This window comes from Symphodus melops, assembly GCF_947650265.1.
Source record: "Symphodus melops genome assembly, chromosome: 7".
NCBI lineage: Eukaryota > Metazoa > Chordata > Actinopteri > Labriformes > Labridae > Symphodus > Symphodus melops.
In genome coordinates this window covers 28,235,518-28,261,094 of record NC_136697.1, presented here as the reverse complement: position 1 = coordinate 28,261,094, position 25,577 = coordinate 28,235,518, and the positions used below count along the sequence as shown (strand labels likewise).

Below are 25,577 nucleotides of genomic sequence, written 5' to 3'. Positions count from 1 at the left end.
AGAAACAATAATGCTCCAATTACACAAAGACAAATTCCTTGTGTGTGTGATACAATGTGATTGTTTTGGTTTTGTTCTATATGTAACCTCAAGCAGGGTACACGCCACAAGATACTCTGGCCAATTTTGTGGCTGATGTGAAATATTTACAAAATGTATGTAAAACACAGTGTCATCAGCATACAGCTTTACTTTTTCACAAACGAGCATCTTTCTTAAAAATATACTACAAACAGTTTCTACTTCTCATAGAAAACTACAATTAACAAAGAAACACAACACACACACACACACACACACACACACACACACATGTGCAGTGGCAGGACGGTGTGTTGTTTCAGAAGGTCCTGAGCCGAGAGAGTCCACAGCAGTACACCAGACTCTTCACTATCAGCAGCGTGTACAGCAGCAAGAGCAGCCTCACCCTGCACTCTGACTGAAAGGACGCTAACACACACACAGAGACATGATGTAAGCTTTCCTAATATAGAGAGTCATTTCATCCAAGGATAACTGACACCATGAAACAATCTTACATCAGGCCTCACTACTTCAGTGTTTGAAAAAAAAAAAACCAATCTAATCAATGTATTATGCACTTGAACATGTCATTAAACACAGTGCAGCTCACCTCCTTCTCCTGCGCCCTGTAAGGCTGGTTGGGCTGTCGGTCCCTGGGCTGCTGAGCAGGAACAAAGATTTAGCACACATAGCTGAGAACATTTTAGCTGCTATGCTAATCCAGTCATTTTATGAGGACTTTCCACTAACGCTTTTAACCAATACAAATCACAGGTCCCAAAATCTGTGTAAAGTGGAATTATCCTGAGCTGTGTGTGCTTACCAATGCAGCTCAACCCAAACTTTAAACCTTACTCCCCTTGGACACCTCCAAATAGAAACTAATCAGTCCTAGAACAGAACCCTGTGGTACACCAGAGGTAATGTTAAAGTGGGTGAGGAGTAATAAAACATACGTACTGTCTGTCGGCTGCAGAGTTGGCAGGTCTGTCGGCTCGCTCTCTGGAGGACTGGAGGTGGTAGGAACTGAGACATCTGTCAAACAGAAGGAGGTCAAATACATGTTAGTCCTCTGTGTGAACATGAAGCTGAATCACTGCTGAACAAAGACACCTTCATTACCTATTTGTGTTTGAGCATACACTGTACCCCCCTGGTGCTGCACTGAGCATGTGTATGTGTATGATTCCTGAGGGATCTTTAACACAGAGCTGGTGCAGCCCGACTCTCTGAGCTCCTGCTGCTTGGCCTCAGCAGGGGTCAGCTCTGTCAGACGACCGCTCCCTTTCTGTTTCTTCCAGGAGATCCGGACCCGAGAAGGAAACATGTCTCTGGCCACACACAGAAGAGCGCTCGTCTTCTCCAGCTGCGCTCTGGATGCTAGCGGGTACACGCTCACCACGGGCTTCACCACGGGCTCATCTGAAGAGGACACACACACACACACACACACACACACACACACGCTGATCACTAAACTAGTTGTCTTTAAACATCTAGGGACACAAAGGTTTTAAGGTTTTGGCCCGTGATCCAATTTTTCATTAAAAATAAATAGAACATTTAAAAAAGAACAATACGTCAACTTTTTCATCAGATTCTGAAAATAAAATAATTTTGAATTGACCTATTCTACATTCTAGTGTTGTAGTTAAGACAAGCGATAAAGACATAACAGAAACCCGAGCGCTCTGAGGCCGAGACAAGACCGAGTAAAAACACTTTCCAGCCCTTAAAACCTTCAAACAGTTCACAGTGACTCAGATTACCAGTCATTTCTTATCAATTCAATATTATTAAAACATAAAATGTTAATGACATTCTTAGGAGTTTATTTTTTTTTTACCATTCACAGTTTATTAATAAAGTTTTCTATGCCCATGTGGTTAAAAGGAAGGTGGTCACATGTAAACGGTCAGCTTGGATTGAATTCAGGCAACGTGTCGATCTAAAGAAGGAAAGGATGAAATCAGATAAATTGAGGTCGTCAGGTTTAGATTTGATCCTGATTAATCCTCCAGTTTGTGTTGATTGAGATGATTGATTAAATTAATGAGGATTATTCTGCAGCAAACACATTATTACAAGAACTCAACGTGAGACAACTCTTTGAATAAGAGGGACAGAAACTGTTTTATAACTCTGGTTCTAGTTTTGATTCTTTCTTTCACTTGTTAAATCTCTACACTGACAGGAGACAAAGACAACATGATGGTCCTGACAAAAACAACTGTGTCCCTGAACTTAACTGAAGCCCACACATTTGATTCACCTTGCTTTTTAATAGCATCCAAAACTGTAGATTTGTAAAATGCACAACGCTGCATGTGCAGAGTGATTAATCCTCTTTAAAGAAGGATGGAGATTTTTCATCTAACAAGAGTTTCAAGGCTGCAAGAACGTTTTAGTGAAAATGAGAAATAAACAGAATATGTGAATAAATATAGAGTTTAAATAAAACCTGAAGCTGCAGACATTAATGTAAAGAACTGAAGAAATAAATGTTTCTTCTTACCTGTAACAAACAGTTTAGTCCCCGAGCCGAAGATATACACCCACACAGTGAAACAGACTGATACAAAAACCCCTCTGCTGCTGAATGACTCTGATTATCAACCACGATCATATTTCAGCCCCTTGATTCATTTCTATGAACTCCACATCAACATGACTTTCTCAGATATTGTTTGACACTCCAGCAGAGTTTCTCTGTGGACAACAGTGTCTGTCGGTCCCATCATTTTTGAATGTGGCACAGACTTCTTACTCAGAGGATTCTCCCCGTTCATTCAGATCACTGCAAAGGTGTCCTATAACAGAGAGAAGCATGTGACTATAAAATGTTGTTTATGTTCAAAATCAAAAGTTAAGCTTTGACTTTTACTACTGGATGCCTTGAAATTCCCTCGGGATCAATAAAGTATCTATCTATCTATCTATCTATCTATCTATCTATCTATCTATCTATCTATCTATCTATCTATCTATCTATCTTTCTTTCTTTCTTTCTTTCTTTCTTTCTTTCTTTCTTTCTTTCTTTCATCATTTACACTTTACAGGCAATGACATTTAGCCCAGACTTGACGCTGTGACAGTAAAACGAAACAGTAGAGTAACGAATTAGCCTTTCGTTCACACGGCGTCGGTGTTTGATGGGTGTGAAGATGCAAGCTTTTGAACTGCCCACCACTGGCCGGGTGTGAGAACTACACCGTTTTCACTCACGCAGATAGAGGCCTGCAGTGTAGACGGTCTGTACTTCGAAACCGGAGTGGGGTCCTTTTGCTGCATTTCTAGGCTGTGTCTCCATGTAAACTAACAAGACCTTATGTCTTCCCAGAATTGTTCCTTTTCTCTCCTTTAAAGATCTCATCTGGTTTAGGGGTGAAATCAGATCATGTCTATAAACCCCTCTATTTCAGCCCTGCTCAGAACAGGCTTTAAATATGTAAATGAAATGTGTCTGACCACGCCCCCTCTCTGGAAGGGCTCGGGTGTACTCGCTGCTTTCTGGCTCCATGTCCTATTGTTTACGGTGAGAAGGCAGACTCAGAGGGCAGAACAAACACCTAGCTGTGGGAGTGTCACCCACCTGGGGGAGGGGCTACTGCCCTTTGTGATGTCATGAAGGGAAAACCTCCAAACAACCTGTTTGAGCACACATTCTCTGAAAAGTGGAGCAGGCAGAAGATGGAGAGGATGGACTTTTCTCCTCATTGGGGGGTGAAGTGTATTTAGTATGTCGGACCACTGACTTTTTTCTGGCAAGTCTAATCGGCTTTGACAGTCTGTGAGAGGAATCTCTCTGATTGGCTGTTTGCACACACAATGAACAAAAAATGGCCGCTGTTTCCTGACATGGTGAGTTATTTCCTCTCACATGCGCCACATAAGTGGTGGTTGTTCCGTCGGCTGTAGTCTTTGTGATGTGTTCAAGTGCAACTTTATGGACAAGACAAAAGGTGATGTGAGACCAAGCTGCTAGTTCTTAGCCGCTAGTTCTCAGCCGCTAGTTCTTAGCCACTAGTTCTTAGCCTCTAGTTCTTAGCCGCTAGTTCTTAGCCATTAGTTCTTTGCCTCTAGTTCTTAGCCGCTAGTTCTTAGCCGTTAGTTCTTAGCCGCTAGTTCTTAGCCGCTAGTTCTTAGCTGCTAGTTCTTAGCCACTAGTTCTTAGCCGCTAGTTCTTAGCCACTAGTTCTTAGCCGCTAGTTCTTAGCCACTAGTTCGTAGCTGCTAGTTCTTAGCCGTTCGTTCTTAGCCGCTAGTTCTTAGCCATTAGTTCTTAGCCGTTAGTTCTTAGCCGCTAGTTCTTAGCTGCTAGTTCTTAGCCACTAGTTCTTAGCTGCTAGTTCTTAGCCACTAGTTCTTAGCTGCTAGTTCTTAGCCACTAGTTCTTAGCCGCTAGTTCTTAGCCACTAGTTCTTAGCCGTTAGTTCTCAGCCACTAGTTCTTAGCCACTAGTTCTTAGCCGTTAGTTCTTAGCCGCTAGTTCTTAGCCATTAGTTCTTAGCCGCCAGTTCTTAGCCACTAGTTCTTAGCCACTAGTTCTTAGCCGTTAGTTCTTAGCCGCTAGTTCTTAGCCATTAGTTCTTAGCCGCCAGTTCTTAGCCACTAGTTCTTAGCCGCTAGTTCTTAGCCATTAGTTCTTAGCCGCCAGTTCTTAGCCGCTAGTTCTTAGCTGCTAGTTCTTAGCCACTAGTTCTTAACCGCTAGTTCTTAGCCGCTAGTTCTTAGCCACTAGTTCTTAGCCGCTAGTTCTCAGCCGCTAGTTCTTAGCCACTAGTTCTTAGCCGTCCGGGCCTTTATCTTCATAGATTTATCTATCCAACCTCATTATTTAGATTATCCAACCTGTCCAACCCTCCATACATAATACAACAAACTATGCTAAATCAAGACCTTTCTTGGTGTGGTCTTTGTTGGTAAAGTGTACTTTAGCTGCACATCTATTGAACTGTTTTGATCATGTTTTTAGTTGGTTCTGATCCTCATGATTCTATTTTCTGTTTTCTTCCGTCTTTCCAACAATAACAGTGTCATTTAAGAAGAGAGAAGTCCTGTCAGCAGTGATGAAGTGAATCCCTCAGTGTTTGAGACACCTGAGCTGTGGTTTACTGCTCTCTTCCTCTAACTCACTCTGACTGACATCTGTTCATGTGTTGGTTTTTGTTCAGGCAGCTCGCTTCATTTCTCACCGTGGTCACCACCTATCCAACAGTAGCAGTAATATGTGGCTGAATGAGAGCGTTGAACTCTCTTGATCTGCAGCTCCCAGCCGTTCTGTTTGTTCACAGCTGAGAAATCATCTTGTTGTGGATGATTGTAGCTTTTATCTAAACCTCCATCATATCTGTTAATACCAAGAATCAATCCAAATGTTTCTGTGTCTTTCTTTTGGATCCACCATACGTAGCCACCACACTGCCAAGTGTTACCACATCTGAAGGAGACTTCTTCACCGACTCTCCTGGTCAGTGATAAATCATCCTGACTCAGCTCGGCTGCCATGGTAACCAGCGCTGCAGAGAGAGAGGGTCAGACAGGTGAATGTGAGTGTGTTGGGTAAAGGTAGAGTTTGTCAGCTTCTGATTGGCCGGGAACACTCACCTGAACACAGGCAGCACAGGGCGGCGGCTGGGAGGAGAAGCATTTTGTGCTGCGATGTTTTCGTCCCGTGAACCCGAGGAGAAGTGACGGCGTGACGCTGCAGAGGACAAACGAGGACGAGCTGAGAGATCAGAGGAGGAACATGTGGTTTCTGTCAGAGGCCTCAGATCTCCCATCAGCCCCCTGTGGCGGACAGAGAGGGCTGCGTCGTGAGGCCGGCTGCTATTTCATTAAAGACTAAAACATCTGCACCTCTAACCTCCAGGGTCACCTGATAAGACTGAATCTTTACTCTTTAAAGTCAACAATTGACATACAGAAACATCAAACCATTGTGCTAACTGAGTATAGAAAGATTTAATAATATAATACAAAATATCAAAAATGAGACTAAAAAAACAGATTTACAGAAGTACAAGATAATGTGCATAAAGAAGCACTCAAAAGAAGAAATACTCTTCCTTTGTGATCAATCAGCCAATCAGAGAGCTGCTCTCTTCCTCTGTGATCAATCAGCCAATCAGAGAGCTGCTCTCTTCCTCTGTGATCAGACATGAAGGAAACATGCTGTGTTGAAGCTTCTCTTCAACAATAATTCAGAGTCTATAGACTGGTGTAGTTTTGAGTCCTAAAACCAGGAAGTGAGTTAGCATGTTAGCTCCATGGGTTCCTAACTCTAAAAGTCTAAATGTGGATTTTGAATGTGTTTGTGTTTAGACTGAAATAAGGTCTGTGGTTAACACAAGCTGAAGAGATGTTGATGTTTTGTTAGACGAGATAAACTACGTTAGCTAAGACCCCACTTGTGAATTTTAAAGTTTTTACGTGAACTTTAAACGGCGGTTGCTAACAAGTAGCTAACTGAGACTACAGTGGTTGTCATGGAGACATTAAACATCACGCCAGGAACTCTCTCCCTAATCCTCCTTACAGCCTCTAGTCATGTTTTTCAGAGGTTAATAAACAACTTATTAAGCTAACGTTTAGCTAGCTTGTCAAACCGCTGATTAGATCGATGAAGCATAACGGTCGTGACGTCATTATAAACCGACCGCGGTGTAGTTAGCTTGTAGCATAACGTTAGCTTTTTACTTCTCTGGGCTGCATTAACTCTTCAAACTTCATATAAATGATGTTCATCTGTAAAGATTATCAGCTGAACAAAACAGCATCAGAAACGTGTGTTTGACACACAGATTATTTTCTGCAATGATCCAAAATCCAATGCAACAATCCCATTGACGAATTTTCGTAGGAACCACCGGCGCCGTTTTTTCAAGCTAGCCTACAAAAATATGTCATTACTACACCAGTCTATTTAGGTGAGGATGGAACAGAACTCATGTCTAAAGTTAACTTTAGGTGCACTTTCATTTCTGACAGAAAAGGCTCAGAGAGGAGTTAAGATTACTGATGAAGCATCGGGAAACAATGAAAATGTGGTCGATGGTACGAAACACATCATGAGTGTCAAACTCCACGTGTAGAGCTACTGAAACAGCTGCTGATCCAGATGTTGGACCCGTCCTTCTTTAGTTGTCAAGGACCATGTGCAAAAACAACATTAATCTCACAGAGAAAAGAGGCTTCGCACCAGATTAGAGCAGTTTGCTAATTTCCACCTGTAGACCACAGACAGGTACGAGAGACAGTGAGAGGAATCATTCAGAGGATTCATAAATGAACAGTCAGGATGTAATCTTGAATGTTGAACATGTTACATGTAAAGACGACTTGAGAAACTGGACTGAAGTGAAACTGAAAAGCTTCTCTAAAGTTGTTTATTAAACATTTACCATTAAACCTGATAAGTGTCATTTAAGAATAGAGAAGTCCTGTCAGCAGTGATGAAGTGAATCCCTCAGTGTTTGAGACACCTGAGCTGTGGTTTACTGCTCTCTTCCTCTAACTCACTCTGACTGACATCTGTTCATGTGTTGGTTTTTGTTCAGGCAGCTCGCTTCATTTCTCACCGTGGTCATTACCTATGTAACAGAAGCAGTAATATGTGGCTGAATGAGAGCGTTGAACTCTCTTGATCTGCAGCTCACAGCCGTTCTGTTTGTTCACAGCTGAGAAATCATCTTTCTGTGGATGATTGTAGCGCTTATCTAAATCTCCATTATATCTGTTAATATCAAGAATCACTCTGAATGTTTCTGTGTCTTTCTTTTGGATCCACCGTATGTAGCTGCCACACTGGTTAATGCCTCCACATCTGAAGGAGACTTCTTCACCGACTCTCCTGGTCAGCGATAAATCATCCTGAATCAGCTCGGCTGCCATGGTAACCAGCGCTGCAGAGAGAGAGGGTCAGACAGGTGAATGTGAGTGTGTTGGGTAAAGGTAGAGTTTGTCAGCTTCTGATTGGCCGGGAACACTCACCTGAACACAGGCAGCACAGGGCGGCGGCTCGGAGGAGAAGCATTTTGTGCTGCGATGTTTTCGTCCCGTGAACCCGAGGAGAAGTGACGGCGTGACGCTGCAGAGGACAAACGAGGACGAGCTGAGAGATCAGAGGAGGAACATGTGGTTTCTGTCAGAGGCCTCAGATCTCCCATCAGCCCCCTGTGAACTTTAGATTCTAACTTTAGATTCTGGTCCTGAATGGTCTGGATTTGTTTGGACCATTTCTTTATAAAAGTCACATTTGAAAACATTAAAACATTTAAAACACAAGACACATCTGACCTTACATGTGTCATTACAGTATTACCTCAGTCTTTGTTGGATTTCAGAAGGGAGATTGTTCACATTTAATTTAGAGGAGTAAGAGCACCACCTTATGGTCAGTTTAGGGAACTGCACGTGTACCCTGATGATGCTGTTGTAAAGAGTCTATCAGTATTAACTCATCCATTCAATGCTAATCACTGCTCCTTTATGTTGCTGAGCACTTTAATGGCCCAGTCTGCATCCCTGCATTGACTGTTTAATGACTGTACTCACACCTCTGGCACTACCTCAAACACCTCTGTACATGCACATGTAACTAGTTTCTAGAAGGCCAGCACTTTGTTTCTAAGGCTCTTTAACTGTTTACATGTCTCTTTTAACCAGCACATGTTTTTCTCTCCTTCACAGGTTATGTACATTATGCTATATAAGTTTAAGTCTAATGCTAATGCTAACTGCACAGATTTAACCTGTAATCATGTTTACTCTTAGTCACATAGGGGCTGCTAAATCTTGTTTGGGGGATTATTGTATACAGAGGGGAGGGGGGGGACAGCGGGTGTGTATTGTAACTAATGTCTTGTGTCCTGCCTGTCTGTATACTGCTACTGGATGCCCTGAATTTCCCTCGGGATCAATAAAGTATCTATCTATCTATCTATCTATCTATCTATCTATCTATCTATCTATCTATCTATCTATCTATACATACATACACATTCACACACTGATGGCAGAGGCTGCAGAGTAAAGAGTCCATCAGTATTAACTCATCCATTAACATTCATATGCGGTTGACAAAGCAATGGGAGCAACTTGGGGTTGAGTGTGTTGCCCAAGAACATGTGGCTGCAGGAGGTAGGGATTGAACCCCCAACCTTCTGGTTGAGACATAACTAACTCATACACTATATTATCCAATTTTGACTGATTCCAGGAATAAATTCATTTTCCATACAAAACAAGGACAGCTGAATGTTTGTACTTCCAACAATGTAGAAACAGGAATGTGAAACTTTGAGATAACAGTAGTGGTGCAATGTGGTGCTGCAGCCACTAGAGGGCAGCAGAATTCATCTTTACAGTCAGGAGTACAGTCACAGTCAGTTTACCATATGACTTTTGGTTGTGTCCTGAAAAAAGGTTATTCATGACAGAACAAACGTGTGTGATGTTTTCAGTTTGATAGTTTGTTCAGACATTGTTTCATTTGATCTTTATTTTTTTATTTACTTTTAACTTAAAGTAAAGAGTCTTTGAGTAATTGAAAGCTCTTTATAACAAATTGATCATCATCATTTGTTGTTTAACAAGCCAGTGATTATTGTAATGAACAAACAAACAAACATGGCCTATCTCAGGTTAATCTCTTTAGCTTAAAAAATACACAAACTCCACAAACGTTGCCTTAACGCGGGTCTTCAATGGTCTCAGTGTTTAGTGAAGGGAAGGCTTTTTATTTACTAATGACAAAGACAATAAATGACAGAGTGTGAGAACAGTTCATCAGTGTGTGCAGCAGCAGATATGAATCAGCCCTCTGTGGTTATTAGGGTTTAGAAAAGCTGTTTACAGCAAATCAACACTTCCTCTCCTGCAGCAGGCAAGCTGTGTGGGTTGTTTCACTCCACTTCCTCTTCTCCGTTAGCGATGGGCTTTCACTTTAATAACACAGCGACAGTTAAAACCATTAACTCTGGTTAAAGCATTATTCCAGGAACTTCACTTGAATTTGTTTGCTCAGAACTCTTGGTATCAGCTTGCTGTCTAACTTTCTGTTTTATTATTTAACCTAAATGCAGAGAACAGTGAAATATTATGTGTTTTAAGTTAGACAAGGTCAAGAAAACATGAAGCTATAATATACAGTAAATGTCATTATAAGTGGTTGTGCACTCAGGTTCACTGCTCACAGCTTTTTATCATTGTCTTAGTGTGAAAGTAAAGCTGTACGCTGATGATGCTATGCTTTATTTACATGAACAAAAAGCAGAGTGAGCTGTTTGAGCACTTCACATTTTTAGCTTTCATCAACAGTCACAAATGATGTTTAAGAAGCTGAATATCTCAAACTTATAGAAGTCACAGTATCCGCTGTATTCAGTGTTTTTATTATGAGGGGACCGACAGCTCAAACATTCAACTGAGAGCGGGAAAAAGACCTCTTGCATTTCTGATCCCGTTAAATGATAAACTTCTGCTGTAGTTGAAGTGTGTACGTTTTTATTGTGTTTTATTAATTCTTTAAGTGTCAACAGTTTTAAAAACTGAATCCAGCATGTTGTACAAAGCATGTGGGGAACAGCATTTTTGATTGATGCTAACATACAGAGACAAGATAAGGCACGTTTATTAATATTTTACATTTTAACAACAAGGCAACTCAGTACAAGACATCAAACGCATCATGACAGATAAAAAAGAATAAGATAGATGATTTAAAAATCACTGAAATGTTTGAATCCAAAAATATGTTTCTAATAAAAATCATTAAATAAAATCAAAGAATAAATGATTTATGTTTTAATTATTTTTCACAAATTTAAATGTAAATTGTGTTGAGCATAACACAATTGATAATGTTGTTCTTACAATTTATTAACTGTTTCATTCTGTATTTTACAATTAACTTTATTTAGTGACAATCGTTTATTAGATTTTTTGCACCTTTTTAAAAGTTTGATTAACGGTCATCAATAATCAAATTACTTCATTCTTTGAACTGACAGAGAAAATAAAAAAGTCATTATTTGTTGAAGAACATTGAGAGCTCAGTTGGACTCATGGAGCTGCTGTCTAATCACTTTATAAAAGGTGTAGTTTTATCGTCCATCACTTGGCTGTTTGTTCATATAAACAAGAGTATCATCAGCGTAGAGCTTTAACTTTCACACCGTCAAACACAGAAACATGAACCTGCAGTTACAGCTACACATTTATATCACATCTTCATGTTCATGATTTCTTATCTCTGTCTGACTTTCTCATCATTTTATTTAGTGGTACTTCGGGAAAGTATCTTTTCATCTACTTATAACCAGAAGCTAAGTACTAATCGCTGAACAAAACAAAATGCACAAAAACACTGATTCTGTTTCAACATATTTACTGTTGGAAATTTAAATCCTTAAAAACACAGATTTTAATATGAAAAGAAAACCACACACTTACAGCTCCTTTCATACAACAAAGACATACAGTATTTTCTACTCGTGTATTTGATTGAGCTTTATATCCATGCTGGTGTGTCACAGTATTTCTACACTTGTTGACTGTAGCAGGACTTCTGTTTATGTGGGTTTTAGAAACAATAATGCTCCAATTACACAAAGACAAATTCCTTGTGTGTGTGATATAATTTGATTGTTTTAGTTTTGTTCTATATGTAACCTCAAGCAGGGTACACGCCACGAGATACTCTGGCCAATTTGTGGCTGATGTGAAATATTTACAAAATGTATGTAAAACACAGTGTCATCAGCATACAGCTTTACTTTTTCACAAACGAGCATCTTTCTTAAAAATATACTACAAACAGTTTCTACTTCTCATAGAAAACTACAATTAACAAAGAAACACAACACACACACACACACACACACACATGTGCAGTGGCAGGACGGTGTGTTGTTTCAGAAGGTCCTGAGCCGAGAGAGTCCACAGCAGTACACCAGACTCTTCACTATCAGCAGCGTGTACAGCATCAAGAGCAGCCTCACCCTGCACTCTGACTGAAAGGACGCTAACACACACAGAGACATGATGTAAGCTTTCCTAATATAGAGAGTCATTTCATCCAAGGATAACTGACACCATGAAACAATCTTACATCAGGCCTCACTACTTCAGTGTTTGAAAAACAAACAGTCTAATCAATGTATTATTTCCCTGCACTTGAACATGTCATTAAACACAGTGCAGCTCACCTCCTTCTCCTGCGCCCTGTAAGGCTGGTTGGGCTGTCGGTCCCTGGGCTGCTGAGCAGGAACAAAGATTTAGCACACATAGCTGCAAACATTTTAGCTGCTATGCTAATCCAGTCATTTTATGTGGACTTTCCACTAACACTCACAAACCCCACTGAGCTTTCTTTAGCCTTTTTCACACACACTCCACAAAAGGTTATTTGCTCACACATGCATCTCGCAGTGGGAGACCATCCCTGTCAGACAGGGGGGGGGGGTCTCAGAGGCAGCATGCGCTGTAAAATGGCGGCTTGAGCAACAGAGTCCGAAGTCATGAGTCATTAGAAAAACTATCTTGACATGACCCTTTTTTGTAGAAAGTTTGTAGAAACTAATCAGTCCTAGAACAGAACCCTGTGGAACACCAGAGGTAATGTTAAAGTGGGTGAGGAGTAATAAAACATACGTACTGTCTGTCGGCTCGCTCTCTGGAGGACTGGAGGTTGTAGGAACTGGGACCTCTGTCAAACAGAAGGAGGTCAAATAAATGTTAGTCCTCTGTGTGAACATGAATCTGAATCACTGCTGAACAAAGACACCTTCATTACCTATTTGTGTTTCAGCATACACTGTACCCCCCTGGTGCTGCACTGAGCATCTGTATGTGTATGATTCCTGAAGGATCTTTAACACAGAGCTGGTGCAGCCCGACTCTCTGAGCTCCTGCTGCTTGGCCTCAGCAGGGGTCAGCTCTGTCAGGTCACCGCTCCCTTTCTGTTTCTTCCAGGAGATCCGGACCCGAGAAGGAAACATGTCTCTGGCCACACACAGAAGAGCGCTCGTCTTCTCCAGCTGCGCTCTGGATGCTAGCGGGTACACGCTCACCACGGGCTTCACCACGGGCTCATCTGAAGACGACACACACACACGCTGATCACTAAACTAGTTGTCACTCAATCACAACACGCTTTATATACTGAGTCTTTAAACATCTAGGGACACAAAGGTTTTAAGGTTTTGGCCCGTGATCGAATTTTTCATTAAAAATAAAGAGAACATTTAAAAAAGAAGAATACTTTAACTTTTTCATCAGATTACGAAAATAAAAAATAATTAATAATTTTTAATTGCCCTATTCTACATTCTAGTGTTGTAGTGAAGACAAGAGATGAAGACATAACAGAAACCCGAGCGCTCTGAGGCCGAGACAAGACCGAGTAAAAACACTTTCCAGCCCTTAAAACCTTCAAACAGTTCACAGTGACTCAGATTACCAGTCATTTCTTATCAGTTCAATATTATTAAAACATAAAATGTTAATGACATTCTTAGGAGTTTATTTATTTACCATTCACAGATTATTAATGACGTTTTCTATGCCCATGTGTTTAAAAGGAAGGCGGTCACATGTAAACGGTCAGCTTGGATCGAATTCAGGGAACGTGTCGATCAAAAGAACGAAAGGATGAAATCAGATAAATTCAGGTCGTCAGGTTTAGATTTGATCCTGATTAATCCTCCAGTTTGTGTTGATTGAGATGATTGATTAAATTAATGAGGATTATTCTGCAGCAAACACATTATTACAAGAACTCAACGTGAGACAACTCTTTGAATAAGAGGGACAGAAACTGTTTTATAACTCTGGTTCTAGTTTTGACTCTGTCTTTCACTTGTTAAATCTCTGCACTGACAGGAGACACAGACAAAAACAACTGTGTCCCTTAACTTAATTAATTAATTAATACTTAATTGTTAATACTTTAATTTATCCACATACTACCTCCATGGTGAAATACTCACCATCAAGTGCCCTTGTCTGTCGATTGTCTGTCGTTCGTTATTTGTTGTCCCAAATGTCTTTAGTTAAGTTATTTGTATTATAGTATCGTTTTTTTATTGCTAGTTTTTTCGTGCTCTTTTTATGCACTGCAGGTTTGCACTGGGGGTTGGGGGGGATTGCAATTTCATCTGTGCTGTATGTTTAACATGGAGCATATTTGACAAATAAACAACCTTGAACCTTAACTGAAGCCCACACATTTGATTCACCTTGGTTTTTAATAATAATGAATCACTTGTGTGTGATGAATAGTTAATCACATATTGAGACAAAACGATGGAGAATCAACAGAAACAGCAGCGTTATTCTCTCGAGCTAACTAGCCGTGATAAATAAGTGAGAAGCTAAATATCCTGAAGGCCGTAGTGTTGTCTGTGCGCTCGGGACTGCTGGCATGAAGCGATGCTGCTGAATCACTGACAGTATCCAAAACTGTAGATTTGTAAAATGCACAACGCTGCATGTGCAGAGTGATTAATCCTCTTTAAAGAAGGATGGAGATTTTTCATCTAACAAGAGTTTCAAGGCTGCAAGAACATTTTAGTGAAAATGAGAAATAAACAGAGTATGTGAATAAATATAGAGTTTAAATAAAACCTGAAGCTGCAAACATTAATGTAAAGAACTGAAGAAATAAAGGTTTCTTCTTACCTGTAACAAACAGTTTAGTCCCCGAGCCGAAGATATACACCCCACACAGTGAAACAGACTGATACAAAAACCCCTCTGCTGCTGAATGACTCCGATTATCAACCACGATCATATTTCAGCCCCTTGATTCATTTCTCTGAACTCCACATCAACATTATTTTCTCAGATATCGTTCGACACTCCAGCAGAGTTTCTCTGTGGACAACAGTGTCTGTCGGTCCCATCGTTTTTGAATGTGGCACAGACTTCTTACTCAGAGGATTCTCCCCGTTCATTCAGATCACTGCAAAGGTGTCCTATAACAGAGAGAAACATGTGACTATAAAATGTTGTTTATGTTCAAAATCAAAAGTCAAGCTTTCATCATTTACACTTTACAGGCAACGACATGTAGCCCGGACTCGCCGCGTTTACATAGAGACGCTGTGACAGTAAGACCAAACAGTAGAGTAACGAATTAGCCTTTCGTTCACACGCCGTCGGTGTTTGATGGGGGTGAAGATGCAAGCTTTTGAATTGCCCACTACTGGCCGGGCGTGAGAACGACACCGTTTTCCCTCACGCAGATAGAGGCCTGCAGTGTAGACGGTCACACAATGAACAAAAAATGGCCGCTGTTTCCTGGCATGGTGAGTTATTTCCTCTCACATGCGCCACATAAGTGGTGGCTGTTCTGTCGGCTGTAGTCTTTGTGATATGTTCAAGTGCAACTTTATGGACAAGACAAAAGGTGATGTGAGATGAAGCCGCTAGTTCTTAGCTGCTAGTTCTTAGCCGCTAGTTCTTAGCCGCTAGTTCTTAGCCGCTAGTTCTTAGCCATTAGTTCTTAGTCGCTAGTTCTCAGCCGCTAGTTCTCAGCCACTAGTTCTTAGCCGCTAGTTCTTAGCCGCTAGTTCTTAGCCGCTAGTTCTTAGCCACTAGTTCTCAGCCACTAGTTCTTAGTCGCTAGTTCTCAGCCGCTAGTTCTCAGCCACTAGTTCTTAGCCATTAGTTCTTAGTCGCTAGTTCTCAGCTGCTAATTCTTAGCCGTTGGCTTGGTGTCCGGGCCTTTACCTTCATAGAGTCATCTATCCAACCTCATTATTTAGATTATCCAACCTGTCCAACCCTCCATACATAATACAACAAACTATTCTGAATGAAGAACTGGTCTTTGTTGGTAAAGTGTACTTTAGCTACACATCTATTGAACTGTTTTGATCATGTTTTTAGTTGGTTCTGATCCTCATGATTCTCTTTTCTGTTTTCTTGCCTCTTTCCAACAATAACAGTGTCATTTAAGAATAGAGAAGTCCTGTCAGCAGTGATGAAGTGAATCCCTCAGTGTTTGAGACACCTGAGCTGTGGTTTACTGCTCTCTTCCTCTAACTCACTCTGACTGACATCTGTTCATGTGTTGGTTTTTGTTCAGGCAGCTCGCTTCATTTCTCACCGTGGTTATTATATATCTATTTATCTGACAATAGCAGTAGTATGCGGCTGAATGAGAGCGTTGAACGCTTTGGATCTGCAGCTCCCAGCCGTTCTGTTTGTTCACAGCTGAGAAATCATCTTGTTGTGGATGATTGTAGCTTTTAGCTAACTTTCCATTACTCTTGTTAATCTCAAGAATCACTCTGAATGTTTCTGTGTCTTTCTTTTGAATCCAAAATATCCAGTCAGTCTTACACTGATCAATGATTCCACATCTGAAGGAGACTTCTTCACCGACTCTCCTGGTCAGTGATATATCCTGACTCAGCTCGGCTGCCATGGTAACCAGCGCTGCAGAGAGAGAGGGTCAGACAGGTGAATGTGAGTGTGTTGGGTAAAGGTAGAGTTTGTCAGCTTCTGATTGGCCGGGAACACTCACCTGAACACAGGCAGCACAGGGCGGCAGCTGGGAGGAGAAGCATTTTGTGCTGCGATGTTTTCGTCCCGTGAACCCGAGGAGAAGTGACGGCGTGACGCTGCAGAGGACAAACGAGGACGAGCTGAGAGATCAGAGGAGGAACACGTGGTTTCTGTCAGAGGCCTCAGATCTCCCATCAGCCCCCTGTGGCGGACTGAGAGGGCTGCGGCGTGAGGCCATTAAAGACTAAAACATCTGCACCTTTAACCTCCAGGGTCACCTGATCAGACTGAATTTATTTATAAATTATTTATTTTATACTTTACACACAAATATAAAGACTTTTGTTTTTGCAAGGAAAAGACAGCCACCATCTTTTGGATGGTTTCCAGTCGTGTGACATTTTTCATGTGATTAAAATCTACTAAGACCTATTTTAGATTCAACATACCACAGTGATGATTGAATGAAATGTACATGTTTACAATATGTCACACATTTTAAATGAAGATCAAAGTTTGGCTTGAAGACAAAATGAAAGTTAGTTCCTTTGCAGAATGTCTTTTTCTAAAAAGAGTTTTAGTCCATGATGAGATTGTTTGTGCTTTGGCTCCATGCATTGTTGCTACAGACAGTTCCATGTTAACAATAAATGGAACAGTATTGAGCCACTGAGTGCATGTAATATTATTTGAAGATTACCAACGAAGAACCAACATTTGTTTGGCTGCTGTTAATCCTGCTAATAGACATGTCTGTTGTAGAAAGCTCCAGTTTAATAAATATTGAAAATTATTAATTATTAAGATCTGAGGAGAGAAGCTAAATAAATATGTTCCTACTGCATTAGAACAACATTTATCAGTGTGTGCAAGTTTCATAAGAAACCTTTTCTTCTGTGTCAAATAAGTTCTATGCAGGAAGTTAAGATGTACCAGTGGATGGTTGGGATTTCTCGACCAAATTGAAATTCTGTTCCATGTTGGTCTCCAGATGTCATCCTCCAATTGCACCTCTACATCCTTGTACCACACTTTTTCAATTGGCCTTCAGTTAATTATATCTAAAAAGTCTTTGGCCAGTGGCTTATCCTCACAGCAAAAATCAATATTAAAATCACCCACGATTAAAATCCTATTCATTAGACTTGGGAGGGCGATAAAGAACAGCAACTTAGACCACACAGGGGTGATTTATAGTGAAGAGCAGTGACTCAAAGGAGGTAAATGCAGGAGAGCTTACAGACTGTCTGCATTTAAAGAAGTTGTTAGAAAGTGAAAGCAGCCCTCCTCCCCTGCCTGTCAGCCTGGGGGAGCTGAAGAAGCTGACATCAGGAGGACAGAGTTCCAGCAGGGGGGCCACTTCACCATCACACAGCCAACTCTCCATGATAAACATGAGTCTCAGAGAAATCACAGAGGACACATGTTTTATTAGGAAGAGACCGGCATTTATCAGTGCCATGAATCTCAAACATGTTACCTGTAAAGACGACTTGAGAAACTGGACTGAAGTGAAACTGAAAAGCTTCTCCAAAGTTGTTTATTAAACATTTACCATTAAACCTGATAAGTGTCATTTAAGAATAGAGAAGTCCTGTCAGCAGTGATGAAGTGAATCCCTCAGTGTTTGAGACACCTGAGCTGTGGTTTACTGCTCTCTTCCTCTAACTCACTCTGACTGACATCTGTTCATATGTTGGTTTTTGTTCAGGCAGCTCGCTTCATTTCTCACCGTGGTCACTATCATACCAACAGAAGCAGTAATATGTGGCTGAATGAGAGCGTTGAACTCTCTGGATCTGCAGCTCCCAGCCGTTCTGTTTGTTCACAGCTGAGAAATCACCTTGTTGTGGATGATTGTAGTGCTTAGCTAAATCTCCATTACTCTGGTCAATACGAAGAATCACTCTGAATGTTTCTGCGTCTTTCTTTTGGATCCACCGTATGTAGCTACTGCTACACTGGTCAGTGCCTCCACATCTGAAGGAGACTTCTTCACCGACTCTCCTGGTCAGCGATAAATCATCCTGAATCAGCTCGGCTGCCATGGTAACCAGCGCTGCAGAGAGAGAGGGTCAGACAGGTGAATGTGAGTGTTTTGGGTAAAGGTAGAGTTTGTCAGCTTCTGATTGGCCGGGAACACTCACCTGAACACAGGCAGCACAGGGCGGCGGCTGGGAGGAGAAGCATTTTGTGCTGCGATGTTTTCGTCCCGTGAACCCGAGGAGAAGTGACGGCGTGACGCTGCAGAGGACAAACGAGGACGAGCTGAGAGATCAGAGGAGGAACACGTGGTTTCTGTCAGAGGCCTCAGATCTCCCATCAGCCCCCCTGTGAACTTTAGATTCTAACTTTAGATTCTGGTCCTGAATGGTCTGGATTTGTTTGGACCATTTCTTTGTAAAAGTCACATTTGAAAACATTAAAACATTTAAAACACAAGATACATCTGACCTTACATGTGTCATTACAGTGTTACCTCAGTCTTTGTTGGATTTCAGAAGGCAGATTGTTGACGTTTAATTTACAAGAGTAAGAGCACCACCTTATGGTCAGTTTAGGGAACTGCACGTGTACCCTGATGATGCTGTTGTAAAGAATCTATCAGTATTAACTCATCCATTCAATGCTAATCACTGCTCCTTTATGTTGCTGAGCACTTTAATGGCCCAGTCTGCATCCCTGCATTGACTGTTTAATGACTGTACTCACACCTCTGGCACTACCTCAAACACCTCTGTACATGCACATGGAACTAGTTTCTAGAAGGTCAGCACTTTGTTTCTAAGGCTCTTTAACTGTTTACAGGTCTCTTTTAACCAGCACATGTTTTTCTCTCCTCACAGGTTATGTACATTATGCTATATAAGTTTAAGTCTAATGCTAATGCTAACTGCACAGATTTAACCTGTAATCATGTTTACTCTTAGTCACATAGGGGCTGCTAAATCTTGTTTGGGGGATTATTGTATACAGAGGGGAGGGGGGACAGCGGGTGTGTATTGTACCTACTGTCTTGTGTCCTGCCTGTCTGTATACTGCTACTGGATGCCCTGAATTTCCCTCGGGATCAATAAAGTATCTATCTATCTATCTATCTATCTATCTATCTATCTATCTATCTATCTATCTATCTATCTATCTATCTATCTATCTATCTATCTATCTATCTATCTATCTATCTATCTATCTATCTATCTATCTATCTATCTATCTATCTATCTATCTATCTATCTATCTATACATACATACACATTCACACACTGATGGCAGAGGCTGCAGAGTAAAGAGTCCATCAGTATTAACTCATCCATTAACATTCATATGCGGTTGACAAAGCAATGGGAGCAACTTGGGGTTGAGTGTGTTGCCCAAGAACATGTGGCTGCAGGAGGTAGGGATTGAACCCCCAACCTTCTGGTTGAGACATAACTAACTCATACACTATATTATCCAATTTTGACTGATTCCAGGAATAAATTCATTTTCCATACAAAACAAGGACAGCTAAATGTTTGTACTTCCAACAATGTAGAAACAGGAATGTGAAACTTTGAGATAACAGTAGTGGTGCAATGTGGTGCTGCAGCCACTAGAGGGCAGCAGAATTCATCTTTACAGTCAGGAGTACAGTCACAGTCAGTTTACCATATGACTTTTGGTTGTGTCCTGAAAAAAGGTTATTCATGACAGAACAAACGTGTGTGATGTTTTCAGTTTGATAGTTTGTTCAGACTTTGTTTCATTTGATCTTTATTTTTTTATTTACTTTTAACTTAAAGTAAAGAGTCTTTGAGTAATTGAAAGCTCTTTATAACAAATTGATCATCATCATTTGTTGTTTAACAAGCCAGTGATTATTGTAATGAACAAACAAACAAACATGGCCTTTCTCAGGTTAATCTCTTTAGCTTAAAAAATACACAAACTCCACAAACGTTGCCTTAACGCGGGTCTTCAATGGTCTCAGTGTTTAGTGAAGGGAAGGCTTTTTATTTACTAATGACAAAGACAATAAATGACAGAGTGTGAGAACAGTTCATCAGTGTGTGCAGCAGCAGATGTGAATCAGCCCTCTGTGGTTATTAGGGTTTAGAAAAGCTGTTTACAGCAAATCAACACTTCCTCTCCTGCAGCAGGCAGGCTGTGTGGGTTGTTTCACTCCGCTTCCTCTTCTCCGTTAGTGAAGGGCTTTCACTTTAATAACACAGCGACAGTTAAAACCATCAACTCTGGTTAAAGCATTATTCCAGGAACTTCACTTGAATTTGTTTGCTCAGAACTCTCGGTATCAGCTTGCTGTCTAACTTTCTGTTTTATTATTTAACCTAAATGCAGAGAACAATGAAATATTATGTGTTTTAAGTTAGACAAGGTCAAGAAAACATGAAGCTATAATATACAGTAAATGTCATTATAAGTGGTTGTGCACTCAGGTTCACTGCTCACAGCTTTTTATCATTGTGTTAGTGTGAAAGTAAAGCTGTACGCTGATGATGCTATGCTTTATTTACATGAACAAAAAGCAGAATGAGCTGTTTGAGCACTTCACCACATTTTTAGCTTTCATCAACAGTCACAAATGATGTTTAAGAAGCTGAATATCTCAAACTTATAGAAGTCACAGTATCCGCTGTATTCTGTGTTTTTATTATGAGGGGACCGACAGCTCAAACATTCAACTGAGAGCGGGAAAAAGACCTCTTGCATTTCTGATCCCGTTAAATGATAAACTTCTGCTGTAGTTGAAGTGTGTACGTTTTTATTGTGTTTTATTAATTCTTTAAGTGTCAACAGTTTTAAAAACTGAATCCAGCATGTTGCACAAAGCATGTGGGGAACAGCATTTTTTATTGATGCTAACATACAGAGACAAGATCAGGCAAGATTATTAATATTTTACATTTTAACAACAAAGCAACTCAATACAAGACATCAAAAGCATCATGACAGATAAAAAAGAACGATAAGATAGATAATTTAAAAATCACTGAAATGTTTGAATCCAAAAATATGTTCAAATAAAAATCATTAAATAAAATTAAAGAATAAATGATTTATGTTTTAACTATTTTTCACAAATTTAAATGTAAATTGTGTCGAACATATCACAATTTATAATGTTGTTCTTATGATATATAACTGTTTCATTCTGTATTTTACAATTAACTTTATTTAGTGACAATCATTTGTTAGATTTTTTGCACCTTTTTAAAAGTTTGATTAAAGCTCATCAATAATCAAATTACTTCATTCTTTGAACTGATAGAGAAAATGAAAAAGTCATTATTTGTTGAAGAACATTGAGAGCTCAGTTGGACTCATGGAGCTGCTGTGTAATCACTTTATAAATGGTGTAGTTTTATCATCCATCACATGGCTGTTTGTTCATATAAACAAGAGTATCATCAGCGTAGAGCTTTAACTTTCACACCGTCAAACACAGAAACATGAACCTGCAGTTACAGCTACACATTTATATCACATCTTCATCTTCATGATTTCTTATCTCTGTCTGACTTTCTCATCATTTTATTTAGTGGTACTTCGGGAAAGTATCTTTTCATCTACTTATAACCAGAAGCTAATTACTAATCGCTGAAAAAAAAAAAAAAAGTCCAAAAACGCTGATTCTGTTTCAACATATTTACTGTTGGAAATTTAAAACCTTAAAAACACAGATTTTAATATGAAAAGAAAACCACACACTTACAGCTCCTTTCATACAACAAAGACATACTGTATTTTCTACTCGTGTATTTGATTGAGCTTTATATCCATGCTGGTGTGTCACAGTATTTCTACACTTGTTAACCGTAGCAGGACTTCTGTTTATGTGGGTTTTAGAAACAATAATGCTCCAATTACACAAAGACAAATTCCTTGTGTGTGTGATACAATTTGATTCTTTTGGTTTTGTTCTATATATAACCTCAAGCAGGGTACACGCCACACGATACTCTGGCCAATTTTGTGACTGATGTGAAATATTTACAAAATGTATGTAAAACACAGTGTCATCAGCATACAGCTTTACTTTTTCACAAACGAGCATCTTGCTTAAAAATATACTACAAACTGTTTCTAATTGTCATACAAAACTACAATTAACAAAGAAACACAACACACACACACACACACACACACACACATGTGCAGTGGAAGGTGGACGGTGTGTTGTTTCAGAAGGTCCTGAGCAGAGAGAGTCCACAGCAGTACACCAGACTCTTCACTATCAGCAGCGTGTACAGCAGCAAGAGCAGCCTCACCCTGCACTCTGACTGAAAGGACGCTAACACACACACAGAGACATGATGTAAAGTTAACTTCAGTGTTTGAAATGTTATCTTTGAAAACAATAATAATTTTGCTGGTTGCTGAGTGTAAATCTGAAACTGTTTGGCACCAGACAGGAGCAGGAAATGAGATGAAGCATACATAACCAAAAATTCAGCTGCTCTGATGAACTCTCGGCGTGATGTAAAGACAAAAAATAGAATAATAGCTGAAGTACTAATGAAAGTTTGTGTCATTTGATTTCACGTGGACTAAATTTCCCAGACAAATCGCAGGTCCCACATTCCTGTCTTCATTGGCTGCCTGTTACAGACAGGATTGATTTTAAAATGATTTAATTAACTTTTAACCCCCCCATTGAACTTTTGACTCCTTATGCTCCAGGATAAAATCTCAACATGTTCATTGTATCTTGTTTAATTGTAATTAATTGTCCTGAATATTTCTTGTTGTATTTCCACGATGCCTTGCCCGACTCTCTCCTGGAGGCGAGCAGGAGAACATGTGTCTCAACACAAAAATTTGAGCCTGCACATATGACAGCATTGTTGTTACTTTTCTCCCCCCAAAACAGCACCCCTGGGAGTCATCTAAAGAGAAACTCCATCAGCCCTAATCCGGACCCTGTGTAAATATCGGGTGAAGATAAAACATGTTGACTGAGTTGGTTCGTTCTTAAAGGTAAGAATAAACAGTTTGATCTACTGTCAGTCGGCTGCAGAGCTGAGACCTCTGTCAAACAGAAGGAGGTCAAATAAATGTTAGTCCTCTGTGTGAACATGAAGCTGAATCACTGCTGAACAAAGACACCTTCATTACCTGTTTTGGTTTGAGCATTGACTGTATCCCACTCGTGCTGCACTGAGCAGAAGTATTTATAGGTGCTGTACTCTCTCTGAGTGATCTTTAACACAGAGCTGGTGCAGCCCGACTCTCTGAGCTCCTGCTGCTTGGCCTCAGCAGGGGGCAGCTCTGTCAGACGACCGCTCCCTTTCTGTCTCTTCCAGGAGATCCGGACCCGAGAAGGAAACATGTCTCTGGCCACACACAGCAGAGCGCTCGTCTTCTCCAGCTGCGCTCTGGATGCTAGCGGGTACACGCTCACCACGGGCTTCACCACGGGCTCATCTGAAGACGACATACACACACACACACACACACGCTGATCACTAAACTAGTTGTCACACTCAATCACAACACGCTTTATATACTGAGTCTTTAAACATCTAGGGACACAAAGGTTTTAAGGTTTTGGCCTGTGATCCAATTTTTCATTAAAAACAAATAGAACATTTAAAAAAGAACAATACGCTAACTTTTTCATCAGATTATGAAAATAAAAAATAATTAATAATTTTGAATTGACCTATTCTACATTCTAGTGTTGTAATTAAGACAAGAGATGAAGACATAACAGAAACCCGAGCGCTCTGAGGCCGAGACAAGACCGAGTAAAAACACTTTCCAGCCCTTAAAACCTTCAAACAGTTCACAGTGACTCAGATTACCAGTCATTTCTTATCAATTCAATATTATTAAAACATTAAATGTTAATGACATTCTTAGGAGTTTATTTATTTGTTTTTTTTTTTACCATTCACAGATTATTAATGAAGTTTTCTATGCCCACGTGTTTAAAAGGAAGGCGGTCACATGTAAACGGTCAGCTTGGATTGAATTCAGGGAACGTGTCGATCAAAAGAAGGAAAGGATGAAATCAGATAAATTCAGGTCGTCAGGTTTAGATTTGATCCTGATTAATCCTCCAGTTTGTGTTGATTGAGATGATTGATTAAATTAATGAGGATTATTCTGCAGCAAACACATTATTACAAGAACTCAATGTGAGACAACTCTTTGAATAAGAGGGACAGAAACTGTTTTATAACTCAGGTTCTAGTTTTGATTCTTTCTTTCACTTGTTAAATCTCTGCACTGACAGGAGACAAAGACAACATGATGGTCCTGACAAAAACAACTGTGTCCCTGAACTTAACTGAAGCCCACACATTTGATTCACCTTGGTTTTTAATAGCATCCAAAACTGTAGATGTGTAAAATGCACAACGCTGCATGTGCAGAGTGATTAATCCTCTTTAAAGAAGGATGGAGATTTTTCATCTAACAAGAGTTTCAAGGCTGCAGGAACGTTTTAGTGAAAATGAGAAATAAACAGAATATGTGAATAAATATAGAGTTTAAATAAAACCTGAAGCTACAGACATGAATGTAAAGAACTGAAGAAATAAAGGTTTCTTCTTACCTGTAACAAACAGTTTAGTCCCCGAGCCGAAGATATACACCCACACAGTGAAACAGACTGATACAAAAACCCCTCTGCTGCTGAATGACTCCGATTATCAACCACGATCATATTTCAGCCCCTTGATTCGTTTCTCTGAACTCCACATCAACACGACTTTCTCAGATATCGTTCGACACTCCAGCAGAGTTTCTCTGTGGACAACAGTGTCTGTCGGTCCCATCGTTTTTGAATGTGGCACAGACTTCTTAGACTTAGACTTAGACTTAGACTGAACTTTATTGATCCTTTGGGTTGACTCCCTCAGGAAATTTAAGGTTCCAGCAGCAGATACAATAGTAGTGCAAAATAAAGATCAAAAAAAGATCAAAAATGTAACACAAAATACAAAAAAATGTATTGTAAGTAGCAATATACAGAATAATATAGCATCAATAATAGAACACTCTTCCATTGGAAGGAATATACCAGAAATATG

General features: G+C 40.1%; 1 protein-coding gene across 1 annotated transcript; it reads right to left on the bottom strand.

Annotated features, from left to right (window-relative positions):
- On the bottom strand, positions 1–25,164 carry LOC306826987 (uncharacterized protein). The gene is made up of 4 exons (XM_079348591.1): positions 25,100–25,164; positions 23,656–23,964; positions 985–1,059; positions 1–450 (listed from the first exon to the last, which is right to left on the bottom strand). Exons 2-4 carry the CDS (start codon positions 23,867–23,869, stop codon positions 341–343), a joined length of 399 nt encoding a protein of 132 aa, XP_079204717.1. The 5' UTR covers positions 23,870–23,964; positions 25,100–25,164; the 3' UTR covers positions 1–340.
- Positions 25,165–25,577: the final 413 nt, after the last annotated feature.